At 42.9% G+C, this 16,242-nt stretch overlaps 1 protein-coding gene across 1 annotated transcript; it reads left to right on the top strand.

Moving 5' to 3' along the window:
- Window positions 1-5,555: 5,555 nt before the first annotated feature.
- FGF6 (fibroblast growth factor 6) lies at window positions 5,556-9,379 on the top strand. The gene is made up of 3 exons (XM_077807408.1): window positions 5,556-5,895; window positions 6,788-6,891; window positions 9,203-9,379. The coding sequence occupies exons 1-3, from the start codon at window positions 5,556-5,558 to the stop codon at window positions 9,377-9,379; spliced, it is 621 nt and encodes a 206-aa protein (XP_077663534.1).
- The last annotated feature ends 6,863 nt before the right edge of the window (window positions 9,380-16,242 follow it).

The raw sequence follows: 16,242 nt of genomic DNA on the forward strand, positions 1-16,242 counted from the left end.
ATGCCTGCCCAACCATGTAGAAGAGGAATAAGGCTTACTCTTGCAATGTATGTTTCACCCTTCAGAAAGTGGATTCTTAAAATTTTGTTCAGAAAAAAAGATTTACATATTCACAGATGTCGTTACTGGACAGATTAGAGAGCTTCCAAGCCAGGCACTACTCCTTTGAATGCTGTTGACCCATCATCAGAATTTTCAAAGTAACTGACTAGTAAACCCATTTACTTCTGCACTTCCAAAGCATGTTGCTGGACATGGAATGTTCTGCAATCTCCTTCTCGCTTTTAAATTTGGAGAGGCAAAGCATGTTGAAGATTTGAAGGCCAGATCCCCACTATGACTCAAAGACTACTCAATTTCACATAGAATGATACATCCCCATCTCTGTGGGCAAATGGCATGATAGGCTGGGGTTTTCAAAGATGCCTGAGGAAATTTGGCTCCCAGCTCCTACTGCATATGATGAGAGTTGAACAGTCTTAGGTACCTTTGAAATTCCCAGCCATATTAGTTAAACCCAAAAAGTGTGAGGTGGGTTTGCTTTTCCTCATATCCAAGATTAATATTGTGTGGCTCAGTTGAAAGTAGCAGTCTAATGATATGCTGAAAACCCCTGAGACTTGGGTTCAAATAGAACAAGACTGTACTGCTAACATTCTCCTTAAAGATCAACTCCTGCTCCCTAAATACCAGAGATATAAGGAGTTTCGCTCCCACTCACCAATAAGTGTGACTAAGGTATCTTGGATACAGTATCCACGGCCTGGCATCCTGCTACATTCCCTTCCCCTTTAGCTCTTATTAAATACACAAAGACATTTCACTAGCATAGCAGAAGGGTTAGAGCAGTAGGAAACGGCAAGACTAAAACGAGGGGATCAACTTTATGGCACCCCCATATTATCTCTCTGAGCTTCTGGCCTTCGGTACTGTTCTTTTGGCAAAGAATGAGACAAGCAAAACAGCACCAGGTAGTGATACTCTACAAATACTTTGTAAATCCCAGTTAGTAGCAAAAAGCACAATCTCTCTGGGATTCACAACCCTCTACTAAATGATATGAACAAAGACACGGACCTACAGAATAAGTTGTTAGGAAAAAATTCAAACAAGTAATGGAAAAACATGAGGCAAAGAGCCAAATTTACATGTACTCGCATACAAAAGTGGTCCATTACAAGATAATGTACTAATGGTACATGACACCAATATGACTGTGAGAAATATATGGCACACTAGCCTGACAGCTGCTGGCATAACTGTGTGGGGACTGGCTTTCTTCTTCAGATGTGATGGGAATGTCTAATCACCACTGAATTTTCAAAATCTTGCCATCTTCTACACTGAAGATCTGATTTCCCACCAACTGTCCTGGGTCCCTTTCATGTTCCTTTAAAAGGAAAGAGGAAGGTAAATAATCGCAGATCTCTTGGTAATGGCCGAGGGTATCCTATCAGAGCCTTACAAAATTGCCATGAAAATGTGCCAGCTGTGGCTCAAAAATCCAGTTACTTGCTCTTTATCATGAAGACTGATGATAATGGAGGGGGAAATACTTTAAAAAACCCTATTATTCAAAAATGCCCTGACCTGCCAAAAATAATTACCTACCCAAGTAACTGACAAAAAGTTTTGAAGATGCCCTCACAGTCATATTGCAAAAAAGAGGAGCAACCAACACTCAGGTGTTGGATAGCCATTGTATGAGATGCTTTTGGTATCATTGTATGAGCCATTGTATGAGATGCTTTTGGTAAACACTGACATTCCTTAAGCACGGATAGGTGAGTGACTATCTAAACAATTTGGCTTCCAATTTTAGAGATTGGTTTATGGAACTGAGCACCCAGATTTTTCAGCAAAGACATTAGATTCATGCTTTTTCTATCAACGATTCTTCCAGTAGCACCATTGTTCCTGTTGCAACTGGAAAGTGGAGACATATCAAAAAACAATCCAAGTTAAGCTTATTTCATGTCACTCAGTAGCTCTTGTCTGCTTGGTAGCATTGGCCAGATGGGTGCTTACACAGAGTGGGTGCAATTACTGGTGCTGGCTGCTGTCTCGATTTTTTTGGGGAGGAGGGGAGGAATGAGGAACAGGCAATGTTTTGTTCTCATACTGTACAAATCCTTTCATAATGGGCAAACCTAAGAGACAAAATGTAGGAGTAGAGAGGCAGTGTGGGTTACTGAGCAGGCCTGTAGCTGCGGAGTCAGGAGATTTGAGTTGTGCCACTGACCTACTGTACTAAGTATATATGAGAGAGGGTGTGTATGTTGTGTGTTAGCAGACCAGATGCGCTAAAGATGCAACAGGCTGTGTAAAATGCACTTCCCTTTGACAGCCTTGCACTGGCCGACAGAATCGCCCTTCAGTATTTCCATTGCTATCCTCCTTTGGGTGTCATCCAAGCTCCGTTACCATTGAGAGGAAGCACTGAATCAATCCTTGCATCAGCTGCCTTTGCTATGCCCCCTTCCCGGGCAGCATTAGCTGCCTTTGCCTCCCAGCTCCCAGGCTGCAGATGCCTTGCACCACAGCAACTTTCTCTCCTGGAGGACTTCCCGCCACCAGGTTCCCGTGCTAGGATTGAAATTGGTATAAACCTGGGGTGAGTATTGCCCAGCAACTATAAAATGTCGGAGCTAAATTCTGCTCTCACCTCTGTGTGAATCCACAGAAGCCAATACCAGGGTAACCGAGATTAGGATTTTGGCTCATAACCTGGAGGTTAATAGTTGTATGGGAAATACAAAGGTAAACTGTGTTTCATAAATATGAATGAAAGCTTTTGTGGCAGCCTATAAGGAGTAAAAGGTTTCCTAACACTGCTGCTGGTGTGGAAGCTGTTGTGTTTGACACTTGCACTGCTTCAAGTCAGCAAAGACAAGCACAAAACAATTTTTGAAGTGTGTGTAGTCCCCTCCTGCAGTGGTAGAGTCAACTTATTCCTCCCTCCTCTCTGGCTTCCTTTGGGATCCGCGATTGCTGGGTTCTCCATGTGCCTTCTCTTCCTTCCCTCAGCGAGCAGGGAGAGGTGGTATTTCCACCTGCCGCTGGAAGCCAACCCACTGTAGCCAACTCCCCTACCACAAATGCTGCCTGTCTGGGCAGTTCCATCTGTATGCAGGCTATCCTGGGATTGCAGTTGGTTGCCCTGGTGTATCATTCAGGTACCCAATCCAGTAACTTCTTCTCTTCTTCTCTGTCCCAGTCTTTACTACCAATCTGGGTTTCACACATGCGCTGGGCAAGCAATTTCAGTTTCTCAGCCTCTGCTTCTGTGCTGCTTTCTTCCTGTGCACATGACTGGGAATTTGCTCCATCCAAGCCCCACAATAATAAGGGACTTTCAATGAAACGGGCTCCTAAATCATTTTGAAAATGGGATTTAGCAGCCTAAGTCAGTGAAATGCTTCTGAAAACTTTATTCTGCATCAGAGTACTACACTCTGCTGCTTGAATTCCCTAGCCAACCCTGAAAATGGATCTGTATTGCTGTGTTCCAAAGATGCTTTATTTTCCAATATTGTACTGAAATACTGTCATCTAAGACCATTGTTGGAGAGTGGCAACTGGTCTTGGGCCTTAAGATCTCAAGGAAGTAAAGACTGATTCAGGTAAATTTTCCACCAGATTGGTATCGGTAGAATTTAAGTGCTATTCTGGTGGCTTCTCTCCCAACAGGAGTATAATTCCTCTCCAGTTTCTCAGGGTACAAGACTCAACTTCTCACTGCGGTCTAGCAAACCGCCCGAGATCACAGCCCCTTCTCCAGTAAGAGAGACATCACAAGGCAAGATTAGAAGTAAAGCAGAGTCAAAGGCACCCTCTACAGAAGACAGAGTGTTTAGCTGCTTTAGCTACTTCTTGGCATTTTCCTGACCAGTCCCAATGTTTACCTTTCTATACAAGTTTGGCCAGGCTGTAATGTCATGCTTTTCTGTGATGCTATAATTTTCTAGACTATTTTACTAATGCCAGGAAATCTGCACAATCCAGTGACCAAAAACCCCTATATAGGAGTTGTTCAGGGCCCACGCTTCAATTCCTGCCTTAGCCGCAGTGGGGGCACTGAGAGGCAGTAGGCCTTGCCCATCAGCTGGGGTACATGTAAGTTTCATCCCTCGACTCGGAGTGGGAGGAGAGGTGGGGGGAGTTACCTGCACAACACTTTATTCAGGCAAGTGACCTAGCCCATCTGGACCAGATCTTCAGCCCCTCTTAAGCTTAAACTGGACTAAAAGCTGCTTTAAGGGAGCACCTCAAGGTTCCCTTAGTGAAGGGGAATCCTCAGCTGGCATAACCAGTCCTGTGCAATCTGCTCCTGGCACAGCCTCTTCCCTTGGGCAGGGAGCCTTCCAGGGTGGGTGGGGGCGCTAGGGCTTGAGCGCAATGCACTCCACTGATTCTGCCAGCATAGTGACCCTTTGGTAGTTATTTGCCAGGGAAAGTTGGAGATGCCCTGATGGTTCTCTAGCTTGTTGCAGGGGCCTGTTCAGCCACAGACTGCCTCCAGAACTGGGGGCAGGGGACAGAAAGGTGGTGGAAAGCCACCTATGTCTCATCCCCTTCTCCAACAAGTGCACTGAGTGCTGCTCCGCAACACCTGAGGATTTGGCCCACAGCGTTTACCCCTATATAAAATAGGGAGAACAATCACCATGAGCAAAATCCAAACCATACTTTAAGATCCCACGGGCACATGGAGCTTGGTAAGGAAATATCATTCTCTGCATTTTAGAGGCAAGAAAACAGAGGCTCGGAGACGTTCAGTGACGTACCTGGGAGTCGCAGTAAATCCACCCCCACAAATGGAAGTTGCCTTACAGACACAGGTCTGCTATTTGCACTCAGATGATTCAGGGTGAGGTGCCTTGGATTTGTTAGGTGCTTAAAGAAATACAAACACAGCCATTTATTACCTATTCTCCCAAACGTTGCCTTAATCTGCCTGAGCTATCCTATTGTAAATTCAATGAATGTCCTGCGGAGGAAGTGGCTGGCAAGGTTTCTGTTACTCCCTAGTCCACAACTGTTTTTGCACCTTCTGTTCTAAATAAGGAAGCCTGCAAGATATCTGACTATCCAACCAATTTGTCCTCTTTGCATTCAGCAACCCCTGCCGACCATCCAACGAAACTTCATTCCTGCCTCATATATTGGATGACAGCATTCGTCCAACCTCAGCCAGCCCAGGAGAAGAAAGTAGGTTAGTGTTACAGCCATGGTGAGTTTACCTTTGGCAAGCTGTTGATGTCACAGTGATGCTGCAGGGTGGAACAGCCTCCAAACTATAAAGATAGGTCAATCCAGTATATTGAGGCTGCCCACCAGACAGCAGGAGCTACAAAACATGGTCCCCACCAGTGAGAGTTCTGCTGGCCTGTCTCTGTTCCCAACCCAACTGCTCTCAGGCTTTAGTTTCATGTCAGCAATCTTCATCTGCCTTCCAAAAATAAGCCTGTGCCACCATGCGGAAGGGAGAAAAACAAGAAGGGCGGTATTTTTAGGGCCATTAATTCTGACCACGTGCCCGAGAGGTGAACCGGATGGCCATTGCACAAAGACTTCTCATCACTATGTCCTGTGAAGCCAGCGTTCACTGGACGTTGCCTGCTTTTGTTCTCTTGGGTTTTCTGGCTGGGATTGTTTCATCGTATCCAGTTGTAAGCAGAACTAATGGCACATTGCTGGAGAGAGGATGGGAGTCTCTGTTGTCCAGGTCCATTGCTGGGATGTCAGGAGAGAAATCAGATGTGAACTGGGAGAGTGACTATTTGCTAGGAATCAAGAGGCAGCGGAGGCTTTACTGCAATGTGGGCATCGGGTTTCACCTTCAAATCCTCCCAGATGGAAGGATAAGCGGTGTTCATAATGAAAACCAATACAGTGAGTTGCATCAAGAAATGAAATAGAATAGATGTCACTTAATTGCGGTGATCTCTAGTAATTACCCTGCGTAGGACACAAATGTTACTGCTTGATATTCTTAGTCTAAACTACATCTGTTGCCTTTTAAAAGTCTCCAGGATCAATCAGCACTAGAAACCTCCAGGCTGAAACATGTCATGAATGCTTGGACAAAATTAGATACCAACTTATTTTTACTCTGCTTTACTTTACAGAGTAGAAAAGACTAACCAGTTTGCAAACTTTTTTTCTGATGCATTTTTTCACTCATGCATTTTTGCTCAGTATTTGAATCTTGAGGTTTTCAATTCACTCAGCATATTAGCATGACTTCTGAATAGCAGTTTGCTAGCAGTTTAAGGACGTGAAGGATTTGAAAGGGCACAACTAATCCACATTTATTAGCATTGCCATTGTTTTTAATCTGCAAGATTAAAAGAAATGTATTTTTAACTATTTATTTGAATTTCTTGTAAAGTGCAATTTACAAAACCATTTACAACTAAAAGATTATGGTGAGTTTCATGACGCAACCCCCTCATTTCTTGTGGCAAGAATGACAGTATTGAACAGTCAATGGCTATGATTAACTAATTAGGAATTATTCCCAAATTCTATAGGACTTTATAGTTTAACAGGGATGAAACCAACAGGATTCTATAGCAAGTGAATAGGATTTTATAAATGTTATTCTAAAAACCTACAGAATTTAATAAAGAATGTGATACCCTGTATATTTTTGGAATTTCACAGTAGGGATAATAGGAAGATTTTAAGTTCTGTAGGACATTCTCATAAGGGTTTTAATAATTATATTGTTAATTTCCTTTGACTGAGCATTATAAGAGTAAACTTTTTTCTGTTTATTTAGGTCTTTTAGAAATATCAACTGTGGAGCGAGGTGTTGTTAGCCTGTTTGGGGTGAAAAGTGCTCTCTTTGTAGCAATGAACAACAAAGGGAGGTTATATGGAACGGTGAGTACAAGCGCAAGTTTATTTTTCAAGTCTTAAACATTGGACATGACACTATTATTAAGAAGTCTTGGGTATCTTTTTCCCTCCATTTAAAAACTGAGATCACAAGTGGAGAAAACAGTCTTTCAATTATTGCAGTGAGCCTTCTGGACATACTGTCATCCAAGAGAGTCAGTGCAGCAACTGGCATGATGTCCGTGATGGTTACTGTAAAGCATTCCAGCATGATTGTACAAGGGGCACCTCAGAAATATGAATATGTCAAAAAAGGGGCAATGATCAATAAATGGCTTTTCTGTCTACATGTCTTGCAAACCCTTTCTAGCACAGGTAAGCCTTGTTTTGTCAAGAGTTCTGTTAGGGTAGGAGAGAGGGCACACATTTTCCTGGGCAAAAATCCATTGCAGAGGGTGGGGACCACTGGTGAGTAAGAAAAACCCCATGAGATTCCTCAACTGGAGTTGCTTTCAAAGTTCTTTTACATGGGAAAACCTGGGTGGACTCACAGAATAAGCAGGAAGTTTGGTCCCAGAATCCACAAATACCGAGGGACACATGGACATCAGGAAATCTCCCAGAAGCCTGCTTTATAGCATCAGGCCCAAAGGGGAAAAAAAAAATACTCATTGCCACTAACAACATTGTTCATCATTATATAATTGGTTGAACAGCCGAAGAGTTGTGACAGGGGTTAGTGATTGCTGAATGCAGTTTAACTTTCACATCCAGTGTTCCAGTTTTCCTGTTGTAAACTATTTTTTGTTTTGAAATTTAAGATAATTATAGTAAAAAAAAAAAAAAAAGGGATCAAATTGGAAACAAAGTATTTCAGCTGGCCCAAACAAAAGGTGTTTCTTTTAATTTTCAGTTTGTGAATATTTTTCAAACTTCACCCACTTGTCCTGATCCAGGAGGGAAAACTGTTCTGATATCTGGAAAATTTGGAGGGAACAGGAAAACCTTTTCCCTACCCAGCTCTAATGAATGGTCTAGCTCCAAATAAAGAATAGAGTTTGCTGAAAATTTCTTTTGTACACAAACAACTGAGTTGTTTCCTTGGAAAAAGTTGTCACTTCAAGAAAACTTTTTGGTTCTTTAAATAAAACATTAAACGATGGCCAGATCCTGGAACCTTTACTGACATGAACGATTCTTAAGCATGCAAATAATCCCAATAGGACAACTCAAGGCCACAAAGCAGTAATGTACACACACACACACACACACACACACCCCTTTAAGCATTCAAATAGTACCATGTGCTGGATTGAGACCTGTTTAGGGACTGCTGGATCAGGCCTGCCCCAGAGTCCTGCCTCTTTTTCCCTCCCACCCCACCCCCCTTTTTTTTTTAAAACTGTTTCAATTCAACCCCACTAAAAAACTTTTAAAAGACAATTTAGAAAACAATAATAGTTGAATATTTTCCATTGCAAAACCATCCTTGGTTAAAACCTGTGAGACTTTGGATAGATTTGTTCCAAAAATATCTGATCAGAAAAGCATGAACTGAAAACATTACAGCATCAGTGTTAGTGGCATTACATATACAGGACATTTGATCTCATGGAATCATTTTCGTTTGTCCTTTCACACAATAATGCAGCCGCTTTTGCCAACCAAACATTTTGATGTCTGTTTGCATGTGTACTTATTACAGTATGTGAAGTAATAAAAAGTTCCCCATGCAAATATATGGAAGCCAATTCCTCAGATTTAAGTGACCCAGCATGCAAAACATACAAGCACTCTCATAACTGAGAACTCTTTGGTGGTGTGTTTGATCCTGTACAATTTAATTCAGGTTTTAAAAAAAGGATTTAGAACCAATTTGGGATCTGATCCTGCAAAACCCTTATTAAACCACATAGTTCTCACTCAGTGGGACTGTTCATGTGAAAAAGGGTTGCAGGATTTCTGGCAGGTGACATTATTCCTCTATAAATGACAAATAATTTTTTGGGGGGTGGGCGGGGGGGAATAAATCCATGTCATGTATACAGCAAATTAGTGTGACAATGGTGCAAAGAATGATTTACAGAGACAATTAAGAAATCCCTGATTTAGTATGAATTAACTTGTTAATGGGGGTCAAGAAGCACATAGTCCATTATCTGAACAGATGGCATTAGCGTGCATCTGACACTGAATAGTGCTGAAGGAGTTTTTATTGTTGGACACAGACGCTACGGCACCACCTGTTGCATACCATAACAGGTTCTTCTGCTGCACAAATAAGAAGAAGAAAAATCACTTGGGTCTTTTAAAAGTATTTATGGCAACTGCTTTGTTCCTTTTGTTTTTCCTCCAGGCAATTTTTCAAGATGAATGCAAATTCAAAGAAACCCTGCTGCCCAATAACTACAATGCATATGAATCTAGTGCTTACCAAGGGGCTTACATAGCGCTCAGCAAACACGGGAGAGTGAAAAAAGGAAACAAAGTCTCTCCTGCGATGACAGTGACACATTTTTTGCCCAGAATATGAAAACAAATACAACATATTAAACCACAGGAAAAAATATCTATTTCGTTTTGCACATGTGAATAATCTCCCAGGTAAAGTATTTATGCTGTTTGTGGATATATGTATATGTGGATAGAGAAGTTTGTATTAGATCCATTACACAGTATATGCTGCTGCTCTTGTACTCAGTGTACACAAATTATGTATGGGTGCACGCACCTGAACTGGTGCTATACAGAGAGAAAAAAAAAATGCAACCCTGACTGAAGGGCAACAAGTATCTGGTACTTTTTGTTGTTGTTGTTTGATTTTAAATTACCTCACATAGTAGCCTTTTGATTGAGAGTTTTTATTAATACATACAATGGGCCAAATCCTCAGCTGGATGGACTTCAATGGAGCTACACCAGTTTACACCATCTGAGGATCTCCCCTAACCCCCATATAAATAGTGCTGAATCCCAAAGTCCTCACTCAGTTTTACTCACTAGGGCCCACAAATGGTTCCACGTGAGCAAACTTGTTTGCCGACAAAATCCCACTGAAGCGAGTGGTGACTCCACAAGGGCCTAAGGCTCCGCCCACGTGGACCTCTCTGCAGGATGAGAAACAAAAGTCAGTTTGCCTGAACCCTGCTCTTCATTTAAAATTTAGATTGACCTAGTTATATTGCTGGGGGTGGGGGCGGGGAAGGTGTGAAAAATTCACACACCCCGGAGCACCGTTGTTATCCCAGCCTCTAACCCCTGCTGAAGATGTGGCTAGGTTGACGGAAGAATTCTTTCCTCATCTTAGCTACAGCCACTCAGAGAGGTAGATTACCTACAGCAACAGAAGACCCCCGTCTAGCAACATAGGAAGAGTTTATACTATGGCACCACATCAAGACTGCTCAGGCCCATCTCGTATGTACACATCTGTGTGCATATCTAGTTTATTACACACACACAGACACACACAATCTCTGTAGCTATGTATTTTTAATGCACCAGTCACCATGGCATCCAGGTGCCAAGGTGCCCACACATACGTGCACACAGGGAGGTAAATATTTAAGAGGCCATCTATTTTATTTCACTTTCACTACAGTGATCTCTGCGTGCTGGAATTAGGCTGCAGTATTTAACTTGTAAAACGTATGGCATTCATGGGAACTTCCCACAAAGGGATATGTGAGAGAACATCTTTGTTTAAAACACTGACTGCCCGTCATACTGGAGAGTCCTTCTTAGACCCAGATGAATCTTTTTTTGTTTGATAGTTCAGGCATATCCTATTGCCATATTCTTCTTTCCCTTGTCTCAGTCAAATACAGCAGCTTACATGTTGTCCAAAACATTCTCTTTGGGGGCTGCAGTGGAGGAAGTTATGTCATAATTCCAACTGGTACAGATAAATACTTATTTACTTGCAAGGGCTGTTTGCAAATTTCATGTGTTGTCCCCCAAACCTCTCCTAAAAATACACACAAGGGACATACAACCCTGCCCAACTGTTTAGATAACCTTTTTCCAGAATACCAGTCATGCCACATTCTCTGTGCCTTTAAGGAGTATTTTAAGAGGCCTTAAGTCAATAGTTGCTATAAATGTCAGTTACTAGAAGCCTTGAGATGCCTGCATTGACGGGGTGCTCCTAAATTTGAAACTAGATTCAAGGCAGCGTCAGAGCAGGAACATTTTCTGCATAGAACCCACCATGTTGCTGCAGAAGCTTATATCCGAGTGCAAGATAATCTCCCACGTGCAACCAAAATGCTGAATATCACCGGCCTTGACATGCCATTCTATTTGCAGCGGGTGTATATTTGAAATGAATGTGGGCCTTTTGACCTATGAAGTAAGGGCCAGGGCCTCAGCTGGTGTAAATCAGCACCACTCCATTGACATCGGTTACACCAATTTACACCACCAGATGATTTGGTCCAAAGTGTGTCTGTGTATGCATACGTACATGGACACTTTTCAAGATATTGTGAAAACAACTTTATTAATTAACAAGAAACCATTTTCCAGTTACTTTTGTGTGATTTATACTTGAATTTATTTTGCTCAAAATGTAGACTTTCTGAATTGCTCAAACATCTTGTGATTACTGTGTAAACAAAGAGAAAAGGAAGGACATGTGACTTGGACATTTTTGATAAGGCAAAGAAAAAGAATGATTGAGTTGTTGAGTACGGTAGCATGGAAAGAGACATGAGGTTGGCATACTATAGATGTCTGCCATGTGTGAAGCTATTTGCTTCGGAAAGCTTTGCATTTTTAAGAGGAAAAGGAGGATGTTTGAAGGTGGGTCAGAGCAATGCTTAGAGAATAGCGGTTAGATCCCCAGCTGGCGTAAATAGGCAGGGCTCCATTGAAGCCAGTGGATCTACAATGAGACACGAGCAGAGGAGCTGGTCTATTTTATTCCTAGTTGTCTTGAAAGGACATTTAAAGAGGGATAGCAGAGTCAATGGAAAAAGAAATAATGTTTTGAATGTTGATACATCAGCTATATTTGATCACACTTTAGCTCAAATCTTGATATACTGGGAGTGTTCTCAGTTACACTGGTTTAAATCAGGAGTAACACCACTGAAGTGAATGGTGTTACACAAGTGTGTAACTGGCATACAAGATCAGAATCAGCCCCATTAACTCTGTGTCATCAGTGACATTACAGTACACACTAGGTCATGGAGTCGGTTGTTCAATGTAACACCCAAAAGTTACTGATGGGCTGACCTGGTCTGTATAAATGCAGGCCCCCTGCAGGTGCATTTTGGCTGGGTATTTGGATATCCAGATGACTAACTCTACTGAATTAGTCTGAACATTGCCATATTTCCCCACATCTTTTGTGGAGTCGGTGCCAGTGAAAGCAGAACTTGTAGCAAAGATAGTGCAGCATAAGGAGCATTGATTAGTGTGTGTGTGTGGTGAATTATATCACTCAAGTGCTGCCTTCTGCAGGTGATGCCGCAGCATGGTGGGGTTGCATACCCATTGGATAAGCAGGCATTTGGAGAGATGCTTTGACTGTGATCCCTCTCTAACGTGTGGTTATGTTCATAAAAAGTGACTGTCAAATGGCACATGTTTACTCCACATGTGTCCTCAACTCATGGCGTTTTACATTACAGCCAAAGCCAAGTTTCACTGTTGTTAGCCCTGCAGAAGCAAAACAGCTGCAGGAGAGTGGCCCTGATTTTGTTCTGCCTCATGCATCGCTCGCAAAATTGTCAGCTGAATTCCAACAACAGACTCCTCCTACTTCACCATAAGTAATAAGGAGTCAGAAAGTACAGCTTACTTTGCAGATCTCAGGGTGAGATTGCAGAGCTGGCAATTAGAAAAACCACCTTCAATTTATACACGCTTTACATAGAAGTTACTGGGAGAATTTGGGTACAATCTTACAAACCCTGACTCGCATGAGCAGGTCTTTACTGAGGTCAGCTACTCCCCGGAGCAAAAAATGTAAGGGAATGAAGGTTTTTGCAATATGGGGCAAAATATGGAACCCCTTTGTCATTATCAGAGCATATTCACTCATCAGTGCCCATTAGCAAGTTATTCTGAACCATATTACTTGCTCAAAAAGTGTCAGCATGTCAAAAATACCACATGCATGCTAATTATTGGCTATGTAGCTCTTTCTTTGTACATAGGTAACAAATCCATAGGAGAATCCCATTACAAGGACTGTTTTTTTTTTTTTTTGTAGGCAAACCCCATAACAACTAAGGGCCTGATCCAACTCCCACACATGTCAGGGTCTCTCTCTCAGAGTTAGATCAGGACTTTACTTATGTAAATAAACTGCCCCACACACATGCCGGGAAAGCAGAGTCATCTTTGTATACCTCATTAACTATTTCAATTCCAATATTCTATTTTGCACAATAAAATGGTGCCAAAGTTCTAGCATTGTTTTCTTGCCACCAAGATATACCTCATCTTCTGACTCAGTGTGGACTTACAAAGAAGATTGTAAATTTGTAGGAAACAAAAAACTGTCCAATCGTTTATAAAATGTAATTGCTTCTATTTTTATACATATGTGCTGTGCACAACTGTTTAATGTATTCATAAAATAAATTCTTTTGATACATTTCTTGTGTTTTCACTCCCCATTAAACTGCTTTGGGCTTATTTCAGAACTGCTGTATTCAGAAGAAATGACGTCTACTGCTGGTTTTTATTCACAGCTGCAGTCAGAAGCCCTGTAAGCAAAGTTAAGGCAGAACTGTGGGCTTCTGTATGGTTCATGTGTCCTCTCTGGGGAGCCACGAGCAAATCCTACTTAGCAGCTAAGAAACTGGGAGGTTTGGGGGAACAGTAGTAGTCTGAGCTGTGGGGAAAAAAAAAAAAAAAAAAGCAAAAGGTGGAGTCTGGTCAAAGTTGTGCTGTCCTGGACAAGTGTGTAGATCCACTGAAATCTTTGGCTTAGGGGCTCTTTATCTGGGGAAATTCTAGAATGATTCTTCTGTTATTAATGCTCTTAAACTTATAAATTTCATACAAGCATTAGTTTATTGCTTAATAGGAATGGCCCAAACCCCACAGCTACTTTACATACAATTAATTTAAATGGTCCCTTCTAAAGATTTTGAGCTGCAGACTTTAGTTAAGTTTAGCCCTTAGTCACCTCAGGCTGTGACCTCGTCAGTCCTTACAAATAAACAGTTACTCCAGGTGAGCATTGGCATAGGAGACCTCCAAGGAAAATCCAGTGTGCTACAGGCCACGGTGGCTGGGATTTGGGGGCTTTGGATGCCTAACTCTTACAGGCGCTTTTGAAAATGATTTGGCCTATTTTCCTGAGTCAGTTCTGAACCAGTCCTTAAATTAAGTGGGTCAGACATCTCTCCCCCCAGTTTCAAACTCCTGCCCTCTGGGGAAATAATGTAAAAAAAAATCCATTAAAAAAAGGTTGGTGGGACGAGAACAGTCACTCTTTTCTGTTCAATCCCTCTATTGAACTCTAACACCCAGCCTGGTATTTCAGAGCCAATGTGGTTATTCAAGAGGAGAAGTGTTAATCCCACTGTCCTGGCCAAATGCCAATCTGTGCAATTACATTCTGCCTAGCTAAATTTCCCCTGCAGTTCTGGCTGGGGACTCTTCGTTTCTGATCCTAAAACATCCTGTACTGGGGCTGTGCGGAGATGCCATGTTCCACCCTAGAGCTGACTGCACTTCCTTGGTGGATAAAGTGGTTCTTCTCTATGCTGCAAAGAGTTCCTGTATAGTGCTAAGAGCCAGTTAGGCCCGATAATGGTGAGGGACACAGCCCCACTCTTGGTGGCTGGAAACACTGGGCCAGATTCCCAACAGCTGTAAATCGACTTGAAATCACTGCAAATACAAGAATTTACATCTGCTGAGGATTTGGTCGGTTATCCCTGTGGAGGCCAGGAACTGACATGCTGGGGAAAACGTATTTGCCACCTGCCCTTGCTGCACCCTTGGAAAAGGTATAGCTGGCACTCCCAATAGCACAGCCCTCCGGATGCAAGCTGCTGCCAGTGGGAACCTAGCCAGGGCCAGACCCTGCCGAGACACCCCATGTGACAGAGCGTGAGTAACCTAAAGCTGACTTACTGCTCTCGGTGCTTGGTGGGAGTCCCCACTTGAGCCTAAGGGCTGAGGTAATTGATTAAGAACTAGGGGATTATCCAATCAAGAAGGAGATTCCACTTGTCAGCTGAGGATGCTTAAAAGAGAGGCAGGGGAAAGGCTGGCAGGAAGGCAAAGCAGCCCCAGATCTCAGAAAGGTGAGAACTCTTTTCCCCACTGTGCCTTGGGAGGAGGTAGAGGCTTGGGATAAAGCCTTATGCTGTGGTGAACAAATACTCGTAAAACACATTGTAAATAAAGCATGTGGTGGTGAACTTGCCACTAGAGTACATGAGGGATGTTTGCAGCAAGGAATCCAGGGGAGGGAACCCCGCCCTGTGACCCCCACCCCCCACCGCCCCTCTGGAGCATGAATTGTTGCAGCGTTGGTGCCCAGCTGGTGAACACTTGGTGGGAAGAAGAGCCCGAAAGGATCCTTGGGGATGAAAGGTGCTAAATAAACACCAGATTGTTGTCACAGGCAGGGAAAAATCTTCGCTGAACTTTGCCTCTCCTCAGTTTAGAGTCCTCGTCCTCCTCCAAATACCAGTTCGAAACAAGATGACATTTCAATTTCCACAAGTTCCTGCACCCTGGTAACCCTATATGCCCCCCGCCAGCAGCCTCAGCAAGTTGACTCAAGTTCTTGCCTCAGCAGTGCTCTTCTGCTCACCCCCCTTGGCCCTTTCCCAGCCCTGCAAAGCCGTGGGAAATTTGCTGGGGAAGGGGAGACGTTCACATGCCCAGTAGAACTGGCAAGTAAAATTGAATTAAAAAAATAAAATTGAATAGCCTAAAAACTGCACCGTTCCTGCTTTCCTTCATTCATTCTCTCCCTCTTGATTTCTCTCTCTCCCCCCCCGACCCCCTCACCTTCTTTAATTTCCAGCCTTTTTTCTTTTATTGAAGTTCCTCCTTTAAAAGTTCCCCTGCCCCCACCCAGAGCCGAGTATCCCAGGTAAGTCTTTTCTGCTTTCTCCACCTCCCTCCTGCGGCCCTCAGCATTCCCTGGCAGAGACCCATAATCCATCTGTTTACTCAGTCTCTGGCTTCTTTGATACCCTGCCATCCTTATGAGGCGGCGGGTGGCATTCTCGTTAGCTGTTTATTTTTGTGTTCCCGCATGTCCCATGATGCTACTGAATTACATGATGAACCTCCACTTTTAGCGCCTGGGTTATACATAGGGGTCTCCTCTGCGATTTCTCCGCCATGTAGCAATTGGCTACATTCACAGACCCTCCGTACCTCAGGTTTCATCTTTGGGGCATACACTTG

The sequence above is a fragment of the Eretmochelys imbricata genome, chromosome 1, assembly GCF_965152235.1.
Source record: "Eretmochelys imbricata isolate rEreImb1 chromosome 1, rEreImb1.hap1, whole genome shotgun sequence".
In the NCBI taxonomy this organism is placed as follows: domain Eukaryota; kingdom Metazoa; phylum Chordata; order Testudines; family Cheloniidae; genus Eretmochelys; species Eretmochelys imbricata.

Coding starts and splice junctions, on each gene's coding strand:
- FGF6 (XM_077807408.1), top strand. CDS start 5,556: ATGGCCATTGCACAAAGACTTCTCATCACTATGTCCTGTGAAGCCAGC. Junction 5,896..6,787: donor TCATAATGAAAACCAATACA/GTGAGTTGCATC, acceptor CTGTTTATTTAG/GTCTTTTAGAAATATCAACT. Junction 6,892..9,202: donor AAGGGAGGTTATATGGAACG/GTGAGTACAAGC, acceptor TTTTTCCTCCAG/GCAATTTTTCAAGATGAATG.